At 49.9% G+C, this 14,079-nt stretch overlaps 1 protein-coding gene across 1 annotated transcript; it reads left to right on the forward strand.

The window, feature by feature from the left end:
• The first annotated feature begins 1,935 nt into the window (after window positions 1–1,935).
• LOC123778784 (uncharacterized) lies at window positions 1,936–13,512 on the forward strand. Its single transcript, XM_087861880.1, has 2 exons — window positions 1,936–2,641; window positions 12,632–13,512. Exons 1-2 carry the CDS (start codon window positions 1,936–1,938, stop codon window positions 13,510–13,512), a joined length of 1,587 nt encoding a protein of 528 aa, XP_087718006.1.
• The last annotated feature ends 567 nt before the right edge of the window (window positions 13,513–14,079 follow it).

The following is a 14,079-nucleotide window of genomic DNA, read 5'->3' on the forward strand; positions in this document are numbered from 1 at the left end:
AGGAGAACACAGGCAGCAACCTCTTTGACATTGGCCAAAGCAACTTCTTTCTAGGTATGTCTCCTGAGGCAAGGGAAACAAAAGCAAAAAATAAACTATGGGGACTTCATCAAAATAAAAATCTTCTGCACAGCAAAGGAAACGACCAACAAAACTAAAAGGCAACCTACGGAATAGGAGAAGATGTTTGCAAGTGACATATCTGATAAAGGGTTAGTATCCCAAATATGTAAAGAACTTGTACACTCAACACCAAAAAAACAAATAATTCAATCAAAAAATGGGCAGAAGACATGAACAGACATCTCTCCAAAGAAGACATCCAGATGCCAACAGACATGTGAAAAGATGGTCAACATCACTCAGCATCAGGGAAATGCAGATCCAAACCATGATGAGATCCCACCTCACACCTGTCAGAGTGGCTAAAATGAACAACACCGGAAACAACAGATGTTGGTGAGGATGTGGAGAAAGGGGAGCCCTCGTGCACTGCTGGTGGGAATGCAAACTGGTGCAGCCACTCTGGAAAACGGTATGGATGGACGTTCCTCAAAAAGTTAAAAATAGAGCTGCCCTATGACCTAGCAATTGTGCTACTGAGTATTTACCCGAAGGATACAAACATACTAACTCAAAGGGACACGTGCACCCCGATGTTTACAGCTGCGTTATGTACAGCAGCTAAACTGTGGAGACAGCCCGAGTGTCCATCTCCAGCTGAACGGATAAAGAAGACGTGGTGTGAATACACACAGTGGAATACCACTCAGCTTTAAAAAAGAATGAAATCTTGGCATTTGCAAAGACATGGATGGAGCTAGAGGGTATTATACTAAGTGAAATAAGTCAGAGAAAGACAAATACCATATGATCTCACTCATACGACTTGACTTGGACTTGAAGAAACAAAACAAATGAGCAAAGGGGGTAAAAGAAAAGACAAACAGTGAAACAGACTCTTAACTGCCGAGAGCCAACTGCTGGTCACCAGAGGGGAGCTGGGTGGGGGGTGGGGGAAGCAGGGGATGGGGATTAGGGGGAGCACCTGTCATGATGAGCACCACGTGATTAAAATAAAAACTTTTAAAAGCTAAAAATTAAAAATAAAAAATAAAACTGAAAAGTCGGTAATCAGAAGGGGGAATGAAGCACAAGAGACTGTGGACTCTGGGAAACTAACTGGGGGCCTCAGAAGGGAGGGGGTGGGGGAATGGGATAGACCGGTGATGGGCAGTAAGGAGGGCACGTATGTCATGGTGCACTGGGTGTTATACACAACTAATGAGTCATCGAACTTTACATCGGAAACCGGGGATGTACTGTATGGTGACTAACATAATATAATAAAAAAATATGATTATAATAAAAAAAACTGAAAAGTCAAGAAAGAGCAGAATATGCACGTCATTTGGTAATTGTGAGATAAACAGGGGAACAACAACAGTGTCTGGGACGGACTGTGGGAGTCACCCCGCCAGAGTCTGCAGGTGGAGCAGGGGAGGGGGTGCTCCCCCCAACCCCGCAGCCAACACACCCTTGTTCAGTGAGGAGCATTTGGGCCATGTGTGGAGCAGACCAGATTTCACACCAAAGATACACAAGCGAAAATGGAAAGAGGAGCCCAGGTTTTCAGATACACCCAACCTACAGGAGCTCTGCATCCTAGTTTTGCTTTCCGGACACAAGCAAACAGCCATCGCCAGACATAGGGTCTTGGGGTTGGTGTAACAAACATCTTACAACAAATAAACTAATAAGGGTTGTCAGGAAACACACTCTGGGCAATAACAAGGAAAAGGAAGGCTGGTTGAGACGCAAGTGAGGCTCAGCACCCCAGGGACAGATATAAAAGCCCCGATGCCCAGAGGACCTCTCTCACGCACCTGTCACACACACCCCTGTCCAGCTCACCTCCCAGCACAAAACTCCAGCATGGCCGACACCTGCTGCTCCAGGACTTACGTTGTGGCCGCGTCTACCCTGTCCGTCTGCTCCAGCGACCTGAGCTGTGGCAGCCGCGTCTGCTCACCCACTACTTGCACCAGCTCCTCCTGGCAGGTGGACAATTGCCAGGAGAGCTGCTGCGAGCCCCCCTGCTGCGCCCCCACTTGCTGCACCCCCAGCTCCTGCACCGCCAGCTCCTGCCTGACCCTCATCTGCACCCCTGCGAGCTGCGTGTCCAGCCCCTGCCAATCAGCCTGCACCAGCTCCTGCCAGCCCTCCTGCTGCAGCTCCTTCCCCTGCCAGGAAGACTGCTGTGTGTCTGTCTACTGCAAGCCCGCCTGCTGCACCCCTGTCTGCTGCAAGCCCGTCTGCTGCACCCCTGTCTGCTGCAAGCCCGTCTGCTGCACCCCTGTCTGCTGCACCCCTGTCTGCTCAGGGGCCTCCCCCTGCTCTGCCCCCTCCTGCTGCCAGCCCAGCCCCTGCTCCTCGTCCTGCTGCAGACCCTCCTCCTGCGTGTCCCTGCTCTGCCGCCCCGTGTGCAGACCCGCCTGCTGCGTGCCCGCCTCCTTCTGCTGTGCCCCCGCCTCCTCCTGCCAGCCCAGCTGCTGCCGCCAGGGCTCCTGCGTGTCCCTGCTCTGCCGCCCTGTGTGCTCCCGCCAGGCCTGCTGTGTCCCCGCCTCGGCCCAGAAGTCCTGCTGCTGACTGGGCACATCTTTCCCCCCAGGGCCAGCTGGGCTCAGGACCCACCAAGTGACGGTGGTCCTCCCAGCGCCCCCTCAGTCCAGTCCTGACCTGTGTTAGGTGGCTGCCCGCACCCAGGACGGGGTCCCCCATGTGTCCACGCTCCTGACCTGACCTTGACCTCCTGCATCCCCAGACCGCTGACCCCGCTGCTCCCCGGGGCTCCTTCTCCCAGGAGGCGCCTCCACCTGTTCTGGGTCCCTGTGCTAGCCCTCCCAGTGTCTCTGCTCGGGTCCCTTGGCCTTAACGTCTGACCTGTCAGCCCCTCCTCGGGCACCCCAATAAACTCACTTGCCCAACAGATCTGCTTCCTTTCATCTGACTCTCATGGGGGCGGGGGAACCCAGGGTTTTGAGCGGACATTGGTCTCCTCCAGCTGCAGACATTGCTGGGAATGAGGGAATGAGGGACTGAGAAGTCGCGAAGGGCAGGGGCCTAACTCCTCTGGCCAGGGCCCCGGGGGTGGGGGGCGGGGTCATGCCCTCACCCAGGAAGGTCAGTGCTGCTGGGTGCTGCGTGCCCAGGGCTTCCCGAGGCTGGCTGCCTGCCCACGGGTCGTGGTCTGGGGGTTCTCAGCCTCTGGCCCGTTTCCACCCACTGCCCTCGCTGGGCAAACCGACCCCAGACAAGCTGGCCTGTGGGCTGCAGGCAGCACAGACCCTATGGGCCCGAGGTCCCCCTGGGGTCCTCCCGCAGGCTCTTCCCGGAAAGGTAGAGGGGGAAGGGTAGTGTCATGGGGGAGGCAATGCTCCAAGCTCCTGAAGAAAACAACTAGGTCTGAAACAAAATATTAAGGGTGGGTGGAAGGACCCCCAGGATCCCGTCCTGGGCAGGACTCTGAGGGCCGTCATCTGGTAGGTCTGGACTCCGCCCGGGGGCATGAGGGACATGGAGTCATGGTGCGGGATCTTCCCTGTGAACTGGGAAGCCCATCAGGCCTCGATTGCTGTGGACAGCGGCCTGCTCCGAAGTCAGGATGACAGTGGCCTCACGTGAGATCACTAGTGGACAAGGGAGGGGACATCCAGCAAGATCACCTGCCAGTGTGGCCGGTACTGTCCCACCCAGGCCCCCACCCCCACCGCAGGAACACTTGTCCTGAGTGGTTTACACAAGTGACCTGGGATTCTCCAGGCTTTTCCCCAGGCTCCTGGGCAATGCTGCTGCCGCTGGTGAAAACCCTTCGGTTTCAGTCCACACCACCCAGCCGTGTGCGCCGCCCACTCAGCCATGTAGACCCCTTGCGGGGGCGCTAATGAACACCCATGCCCCACGTTGGTGATGGCACCTGGAGTGTATCTCAGGCTCGGGCCCTCTGCGCTAGGTCGTCACCCTGCTCTGCAGTCTCACTTCCATACGTCTTGTGGTGTCGAGCGCCCTGAGCCCATGTGCTAATCCTTTGATTTATTCACAATAAACACCGGCCTCACCCAGCCGTAACCGTTCTCGTGGGCCTGCACCCCTGCAGGCACCCAAAAGACCAGGATTTAATCTCACAGCTGCTCTCTGAGGTCTGAGCCCCTCGTCCCCTCTTTCTGAGGAGGAGACTGAGGGACGAAGTGTTGGGGAAACACAGTAAAGAAACACCCATGTGGCTTGTTGCCAGGCTGCCCAGGAAAGGGGCCCTTGACCAGCCCCGACCTCCAACCTGATCCCACCCAGCCCCAGGTCACCACATGCCACTCCGGCTGCGGCTGCCAGCCAGCCTGTCCCCGGCCCACCTGCTCCCCTCCCCTGGGCTATGGGAGCGCCCGTGGCCGCCAGACGCCCGCACGGCTCTGCTGTGCCAGCTCCTGTGAGCCCAGCCCTCCCCTGCAGCCCAGCTGGCTACAAGCCCATGAGATTTCCCGTGGGGTCCTGCCCACCTCACTTGGACGATCACCTAAAGTACCCCTGCTTGCTGCCAAGCCAGGACCTCCCCAAGCCCACCCTCGACTCAGGAAGAAGCCACCAAGCCCAGCCCTTCCCTTTCACAGCCAATGACTCTGTCATCACGAAACTCCTTCCAGGGCTGACCCAGCCACATCTGCATTCCCCCCAGAAAATGCCCCCAAAGCACCCCCAGGATGCCCTGAAAGGCAGAGACCATGGACCCTCTTGGGCCTGATAGGCAACAGGAGACTCGCTCAGCCCCACACCACCCCAGGTCGGTCAGACGATGCAACTACCTGTCCGCAGGATAACCCCAATGAATACTTTAGAGTCTCACACCCTTCCCCTCTGTTTCCTGTGGTGGTTTCACTGACAAAGGGAACCCACAGCTCATCTGGGAATGGGGTGTTCAGGGGAGACCTGTGACCATTAGCCAGCACCCAAGGGCCCTGCCACTCCTCTCTGGGGCTTATACTGCCACATTTGGGGGACCAGAAGCTCCGCCTGCCAGCCATGTCTACCTCAGGTCATTGCTCTGCTGTCTGGCCACCATCACAGGTCTGAAACTGTGCTCCAGGAAAATCCCGTGGGCTGAGAACAAAAACTCCAATCCACCGTGAGTAGAAGCAGCTCTTCCCCATGCACAGGTGTGGGCTGTTCCAGAGGTCAGCAAGGCCACAGTCTTGCTGGGAGGTGGGGACAGAGGAGACTGGCAGTTGGCTTGTCCAGGGCCCGGATGGTAATTTTGGGACAGGTGGGCATCCCAGACTCATGCCTACATTCACAGACACTGGAATACCCTGTGTTCCAGCACCGGGCATTCTGCTGGGATGCAGAGGGCAGAGAACAGGACACAGCCTGTGGAGCTCCCGTCTGCTGGGCTGGGTTAGCAGAGAGCAGCTGGGAAAGGAAGATCAGGGACAGCAATAGTGGAGAAAGGCCAAAACAGTGTGAGAACATGTCCAGACCAGAAGGTGGGAGGACGTGTGAACACACATGTCCAGATGTAGCCAGATGCACCTTCCCACACACGTGAGCAAATCTGAGAATGAGCTCCTGGAACTGCAGAGCAACAGGTCAGATGGTGGAGGCGTGGAAATCACATTGCCCTCAAGAGGGTCTGGGTCCTCTATTTTATTTTTAATTTAAATTCGATTAACTCACATATAGTACATGATTAGTTTCAGATGTAGTGCCCAGTGACTCATCAGTTGCATAATAATCCAGTCAAGAAATGGGCAGAAGACATGAACAGACATTTCTCCAAAGAAGACATACAAATGGCCAACAGACACGTGAAAAAATGCTCCACATCACTTGTCATCAGGGTCTGGATCCTCTTAATAACAGCACAGATTCACAGCATGGGGCCTTACATTTTTCTATCTTTGCCAACTTGATAAGGAATAATACCTTATCATTGTTCCTTTTGCCTAGACACATAACATTCCAAAGGCTGAATACACCATTATTGATTCATGCAGCAACAGGGGAACAGGCATCTGAAGTCTCTCTAGTTTTGATTATTACAAACAATACCACCATGCTTACCTGTGTGCACTAGTGTATACTTTCACTGTGTCTAAATTCCTAGAAGTGGGACTTCCAGGTCAGAGTGTTTGCTGATTTTAAATTCTGAGAGATATCAACAAATGCCCTCAAAAGGACTTTCCAAACTGTGCCTACTAATAGTGACATTGGAGAACATCAGGAATGGGGACTCTAAGGGCCCCCCTCCTCAGCCCCACAGGAGCACTGAAAAACTGGCAAAGCCGCCAGAAACAATTTCACCTGAACTATGGAAAATGGTGAAAGGTTCACAACAATTAAGGGAATGCTTCATCAACACAAAAGCAACTGCAACCTGGTGCACTGGGTCCCAGTGAGGGCCCTGGTTCTGGAGGGAGAGAGTGGGCCCCATTCTCTGAGAAGTGTGGCTGTCTGTGCAGTGGCTCTGGAGGTGCCCACACCAAAGGCTTGGCTTTATTTCTCATAACTTGAAACTCTTTCAAGGCAGAGAAGCAGCTACACAGAGAGTGTTTGTCAAATGAACCCACCGTTGCATGGGACAAGGGTATCAGTTGTGGCAAAGAGAAGACATCCCAAAATGCTAAGGACAGAAAGCTGGGGAATGAAATGCTTGGAGGAATAAGGCTTTCAAGCTTCCACAGGTGACTGGGAGTCCAGAAGACCCCACACATGCCCACAAGGGGCCCGTGTTCAGAAAGGACCTGAGAAGGCCCTGAGCACTCACCGCTGGCTACACATCCAGCTCTGGTGGGCAGGAAGTGAAGGTGAAGGCAGAGCTGTAAACTGCCTGGCCCAGGGTTGTGGACATGGTCCCAACACAAGCAGAGCCCAGCCACAAAAACTGGGGAAAAAATAGTGTTTGGTTCCAGGTGTTTAAGGAACTCTCTGTCAAATCACTATCTGACCACTATAATAGAATGGTGACCACACGTGACAAAGAGTGCAGTCATTAAAAAACAGTTTAGGTAAATCAAAGTTAAAGGAGGTCATTGCTAGTGGATAGACCTGCCCTACAAGAAATGATAAGTGAGGCCAAAACAAAAGGGCACTAAATAGAAACACAATGATAGGTTACAACAGTCAGCAACAACAAACTATAGGGAAGGTGAGAATCTGATATCCAGAATTATTGCATTATAATACTCAAAGTGTCCAGTTTTCAACAAAAAATATGAAGTAGGCAAAGAAGGAAGAAAGCATGGCTCATTCACAGGGGGGAAAAAGCAGTTAGCAGAAAATCCCCCTGAGGAAGCCCAAGGACTGAACTTTCTAGACAAAACCTTTAAATAAACTCTCTTAATATACTCTAAGAGTCAAAGAAAACCATGGACAAAGAACTAATAGAAACCAAGAGCATAATGTTCACCAAATTGAGAATATTAATAAAGAGACAAAAGTATAAAAAAGGAACCAAATAGAAATTCTAGGGTTATTGAACCAATTGCAATGACTGCAATGATAACCTCACTAGAGGAGCTCAATAGCACATGTGCACAGGCAGAAGAAAGAATTGGTAAATATGAAGACAGGGCAGCTGAAATACTCCAGTCTGAGCAGTACATGGGAAAAGGGGATAAGGATACATGAACAGAGATAACAAGACCTGTGGGACACCATCAAGTAGACCAACATGCACTTGACAGGAATCTCCAAAAGAGAGGGGAGAGAGAAAGGGGCAGAAAAAATATTTGAAGAAATAATGGCCAACAACTTCCCAAACTAAAAAAACAAAAACAAAAACAAAAACAAAAACAAAAACAAAAACATCTGATTCTACACAACCAAGAAGCTCAATGAACTCCAAGTAGAATAAATCCAGAGACAACCACACTAAGATACATGATTATCAAACTATCCAAAGACAAAGAGAGAATCGTAAAAGCAGCAAGAGGGAAGATTAACAGTCGATTCCTCATCAGAAATGTCAGGGCAGGAGGCAGTGTAATGGTGAGTTTAAAGTGCCGGAAGAAGGACTGCCAACCAAAACAAATGTAGCAAAGAAAGATTAAGACACTTCCAGGTAAATGAACGTTAAAAGAGTTCATTGCTAGTAGATAGACCTGCCCTATAAGAAATGATAATTCAGGCTGAAATAAAAGGTCAGTAATCAGTAACTTGGAGCCATAGTTAGAAATAAATAACTCCAGTAAGGGTGTTAGTTTGGGTAGTTTGCGTGTTTACAAGGATTTGTGCATTACATCTAATTCTTTGGTGTCCAGTTAGTACTCTCACATAACCTTTTTCATTTATGCAAGGTCAGTAGTGATGTCTCCATTTTTATTCAGTTGGAGTGTTCTCTCTTTTTTTCTTAGTCAGCCTAGCTAAAGGTTTGTCCATTCTGTTGCTCTTTTCAAAGGACCAACTTTTGATTTCATTGATTATCTCTGTAGTAGTTCTGGGCTCTAATTAATCCGTGCTTTGTTTCCTTCCTATGGCAGCTTTGGGTTTAGTCTGCTCTTCTTTTCTAGTTCCTTAAGATGTAAAGTTAGGTTATGGGTTTAAATACTTCTTCTTTTTAAGTTAAGTGTTGACAGCTTTTAGCCTGCCTCTGAGCACTGTTTTTGCTGCATCCCATAAGCACTGGTTCATTGTGTTGTCATCTGCTTTCATCCAAAGTATTTTCTAACTTCTTTTGCGATTTCTTCTACCACCCATTGGTTGTTTCAGTGTGTGTTGTTTAATTTGCATTTATTCGTGAATTTTCTCACTTTTCTTCTGTTACTGGTGTCTTTCCATTGTGGCCAGAGAACTTCGCATAATTTCAACCTTTTAAAATTTACTGAGATTTGTTTTGTGGCCTAACATATAGTCTAATCTGGAAAATATCCCATGGGCACTTGAGAAGAACATGCATTCTGCTGTTGTTATTTTGTATACATGTTGGGTTTAGTTGGTTTATAGTGTTACTCAAGGCTTCTGTTTCATTACTTGTCTTTGATCTAGTTGTTCTATCATGTCATTTTTTTTAGTGGAAATGATTTATTGAACTCTCCAACTATTACTGTAGAACTGAAACCATTTCTTCAATTCCGTAATTTTTACTTCATGTATTTTGGGAGTCTGTTACTGGGTGCATATATGTTTATAATTGTCATATCTTCTTGATATGTTGACTCTTTTATCAGTATTTAATGTCCTTTCTTGTCTCTTACAACAATATTTTACTCTAAGTCCATTTTGTCTGATTTTATTATGGCCATCCATCTCTCTTTTGGCTATTACTTGCATAAAATATCTTTTTCTATCCTTTCACTTTCAATCTATTTGTATTTTTGAATCTGAAGTGAGTGAACTGACTCAAGAAGAAACTGGCAAACTGAATAGACGTACAACAAGTAATGAGATCACAGTGTAATCTAAAACCTCCCCCAAAAGTAAAGCCCAGGACCAGATGGTTTCATGCTGAGCTCTGCTCAACATTTATAGAACAGTTAATACTAAACTTTCTCAAATTCCTCCAAAAAGCAGAAGATGAGGGAACGCTTTCTAAATCATTCTATGAGGTCTGCATTATCCTGATATCAAAGCCAGACAAAGACAACAAAAGAAAACTACAAACCAAAATTCCTTATAGATTAAGATTTTTAAAACTTCCATAAAATTCAATCAAACAAAATCTAGCAGCATGTTAAGAGAATTATACATAACCAAGTGGGTTTATCCCAAGAACGCAAGAGTAATTCATTATACAAAAAACAATCAGAGTAATGCACCACATTAATAGAATGGGGGGGGCATGATCATCTCAGCTGATGCAGAAAAAGCATCTGACAAAAGCCAAAATCCTCTCATAATAAAACCTTCAACAAACCATGAGAAGAGAACTTCCTTAACATAACAGAGGGTAGGTGAAAAACCCACAGGGAACATCAGCCTCTATAGTGACACTGAAAGCCTTCCCCTAAACCAGGAACAGGAAAGGATGCTCGTTTTCACCACTTCTATTCAACATTGTGCTGGAAGTGCTGGCCAGAGCAATTTGGCAAGAAAAAACAAGTAAAAGACATCCAAATTAGAAAGGAGACCTAGAACTTACTACAAAGCTACAGTGATCAAAACAGTGGTCCTGGCATAATGATAGATGTATCGGTCAATGGAATAAAATTGAAAGTGTAGACATAAACCCATACATATCTGGTCAACTGATTTTCAACAAGGGTGCCAAGATCATTTTGTGGGGAAAGTATAGCCTCTTCAACAAATGGTGCTGGGACAACTGGACAGCCACGTGCAAAAGAATAAAGTTGAACCCTACCTCACACCATATACAAAAATTAACTCAAACATCAATCAAACACCTAAATATAAGTGCCAACACTATTAAACTCTTGGAAACATAGGGGTCAATCTGCATGACAGATTTGGCAACAATTTTCTTGGTTATGACACCAAACAAAAGAAAACATAGATACGTCGGACTTCAAAAAGTTTTGTGCGTTGAAGGATGTTATCAAGAAACTGAAAGGCAAACCATAGAGTGAGAGAAAATATTTGGAAAGCATAATTCTGATAAAGGCTTAGTATCCAGAATACATAAAGAACTCCTATAACTCAATAAAAAAAAAAAACTACAGATAACCCAATTAAAAATGGCAAAGCACTTTGAGAGACATTTCTCCAAAGCAAATATTCAAATGGCCAACGAGCACTTGAAAGGAAGCCCAATATCATGGGTCATCAGGGAAATGTAAGTCAAAACCACAATAAGCTGCTACTTCACACCCACTAGGGTGGCCACAGTTTTTTTTTAAAAGCAGAGAACAGAAGCAGTGCCGGGGAGCACGTGGAGACGCTGGAACATCAGATCTCGCCGTTGGAAATGTGAAGTGGTGCAGCTGCTGTGGAAAGCAGTCTCAAAAGTTACGCATAGAGTTACCATCTGACCCAGCAATGCCACCGCTAGGTACACACCGGAAGAACTGGAAAGAGGCATTCAAGCAAAAACTTGGACACAAATGTCCATAGCGGCACTATCCACAACAGCCAAAGGGTGGAAACAACCCAGAAGTCCACTGACTGGGGAACGGAGAAATAAAATGTGGTGAACCCATTTGCTGGAATATTACTCAGCCAGGAACAGGAGTGACGCACGGGCACAGGCTACAACACGGACGCACCTGGAAAATGTGATGCTCGGTGAACGACGTCAGACACAAGAGGCCACGTGCTTTGTGGTTCCTTATGTGTGGAAGGCGGGGAATAGGCAAATCCGTAGAGACAGAAAGCAGATTAGTGACTGACGGGGGCTGCGGAGGGACTCCTCAATAGTTCAGGGTTTCCTTCTGGAGTGATGAGAATGTTCTGGAACTAGATGGTGGTCATGGTTGCACAATACTGTGTCTTTGCTAAATGCCACTGACTTGTACACTTTAAAATGGAAAAAATCGTACATTTTATATATTATGAGCTCAATCTGTAAAAATCATGCCAGCTAGGGGTTTCTAGGAGTGGGGCCCCCACGCTCAACAGCACCGGAAATTAATAACATGGTAAAGTCAGGTTGATCTTACAGGTGGGACATTTATGTTTTAATTTGAATACATTTGATTATAATGAGCTCAAGTAGCTTGCCATACGCTTATTGGAAATCTGAATGTTTTGAATTTTGTATTTGATTCTTTTGTACATGCTTTCGTTCTGAGGACTTTCTCATTTTCACCCATCAGGCATATTGCCCATATTTTCTGGTAGTTCAATATCCTCAATTTGTACTCCAGAAAGAATCTTTTTGGATTTTGAAATAAAGCAATGATGGATTGTCCTGGATGGATTGTCCCACATCATCCTCGCTCCACACCTGCCTCCTCCAGATAAAATCTCAGCCCACCCTCAGGCCCCCACCAGGACCACTGACCCCAGGCTCCAGAGAAGAGTGTTAGGACCCAAAGGTCAGTCCTTGAATCTGATTCTCCTAATGACCTAGGGAGTGCAGGCCTCACTGGGACATTCTGGCTCCTTCTTGGGGAGGGGACGTCCGGTCCTGTTCACGGGCATCCTCCTCCTCGTCACAGGCCTTGGCTGACGCTGGCACCACAGAAGTTCACAAGGCCGCCCAGGAAGGCACATTGCCTGTGCCCCAAAATATGCACCTCTGTCCTCCTTTCTCCCGATCACAGGCCAGGCCCGCTGCTGCAAGTGAGGTCTGCACCCCCAGGCTGGGTCGACATGGAGCTGTCCCATGAGCCCAGGGCCATCACCCAGAGCCCCAGAACATGACCTGCCAGGTGGAAGCCACACAGGCAGCCACAAGGGCCTACACTTTCCCTACAGGTGTCCTAGGGGAACCAGGCTCACACCAGGGACAACCAGCCCTGCCCCGGACTGTCCAAGGTTTGTAAGCTGAGCAAGATCATGTCATGATAACAGAACAGGCCCTAATGATGGTCCTCACAGCCCAAAACACCAACAAGGAAGGGAGGCGTGGTGAGCCTTTGCCTGGGACAACATAAACATCTGGGAGGGTATAAAAGCCGTCAGCTCCGGCACCTCACACACACACACACTCGCACACTCACACTCACACTTACAGCCTCCTCCACCCCCACCACCCCCACCATGGCCGCGTCCACCCTGTCCGTCTGCTCCAGCGACCTGAGCTACGTCAGCCACGTCTGCCTGCCCGGCTCCTGCGACTCCTGCCCCGACTCCCCCTGGCAGGTGGATGACTGTCCAGAGAGCTGCTGCGAGCCCCCCTGCTGTTCCCCCACCTGCTGTGCCCCCAGCTCCTGCACCCCAGCCTCCTGCTTGACCCTCCTCTGCACCCCTGCGAACTGTGTGTCCAGCCCCTGCCAATCAGCCTGCACCAGCTCCTGCCAGCCCTCCTGCTGCAGCTCCTCCCCCTGCCAGGAAGACTGCTGCAAGCCCGTGTGCTGCACCCCTGTCTGCTGCAAGCCCGTCTGCTGCACCCCTGTTTGCTGCAAGCCCGTCTGCTGCACCCCTGTCTGCTGCAAGCCTGTCTGCTGCACCCCTGTCTGCTGCAAGCCCGTCTGCTGCACCCCTGTCTGCTGCAAGCCCGACTGCTGCACCCCTGTCTGCTCGGAGGCCTCACCCTGCTCAGCCTCCTCATGCTGCCAGCAGTCTAGCTGCCAGCCCTCCTGCTGCAGCTCCTCCCCCTGTCAGGAAGACTGCTGTGTGTCTGTCTGCTGCAAGCCCGCCTGCTGCACCCCTGTCTGCTGCAAGCCCGCCTGCTGCACCCCTGTCTGCTGCAAGCCCGTCTGCTGTACCCCTGTCTGCTGCAAGCCCATCTGCTGCACCCCTGTCTGCTCGGGGGCATCCCCCTGCTCTGCCCCCTCCTGCTGCCAGCCCAGCCCCTGCTCCTCGTCCTGCTGCAGACCCTCCTCCTGCGTGTCCCTGCTCTGCCGCCCCGTGTGCTCCCGCCAGACCTGCCGCGTCCCCGCCTTGGCCCAGAAGTCCTGCTGCTGACAAGCTCGAACTTCTGCCTCTGGTGTTGCCATCTTTGCTCCAGGGCACTAATTTCCTCTCTCAGGAGCCCTGGAGCCCCTCTGGGCGCCAGGACCACCCCTCGGCCCCTCAGTGAGCACACAGATGGTGCCTGCCAGGGATTCGAACATGCCATCCATCCCTTTCTGCAAAGAGATGGCCCATAAGTCCCTCCGTGGGGGTGGACTGCGGCACCCTGGGAACCCTCCTCTGTAGGATTGGTGGCTTGTGTTCCACGTGACAAAGGCCGATTGCTATAATCAATAAAATGTTTGTGTCATGACATAGACTGGTGTTTGTTTTCTTCTCCTCCTCGGAGCCCAAAGACCCCTCCAGAGTGGAGCTCTGTCTGGTGGAAGCAAACAATAAAGACATTCTCAAATTCCAAGTTCAAAACACTAGAGTGATGAAGAGGTCTGAACGTGGATGCCATCTGCATGCTCCACGTCCCTTCCCCACCCCGCGGCCCCACCCTCCCCACAGTGAAGAGCCCTCCAAGCCTGGGCCCCGGGGGGTGAGCGTAGTTGCACAAGGCTTAGACCCTGAGTG

Source organism: Ursus americanus, chromosome 4 (genome assembly GCF_024610735.1).
Source record: "Ursus americanus isolate L20-20 chromosome 4, mUrsAme1.1.p, whole genome shotgun sequence".
NCBI lineage: Eukaryota > Metazoa > Chordata > Mammalia > Carnivora > Ursidae > Ursus > Ursus americanus.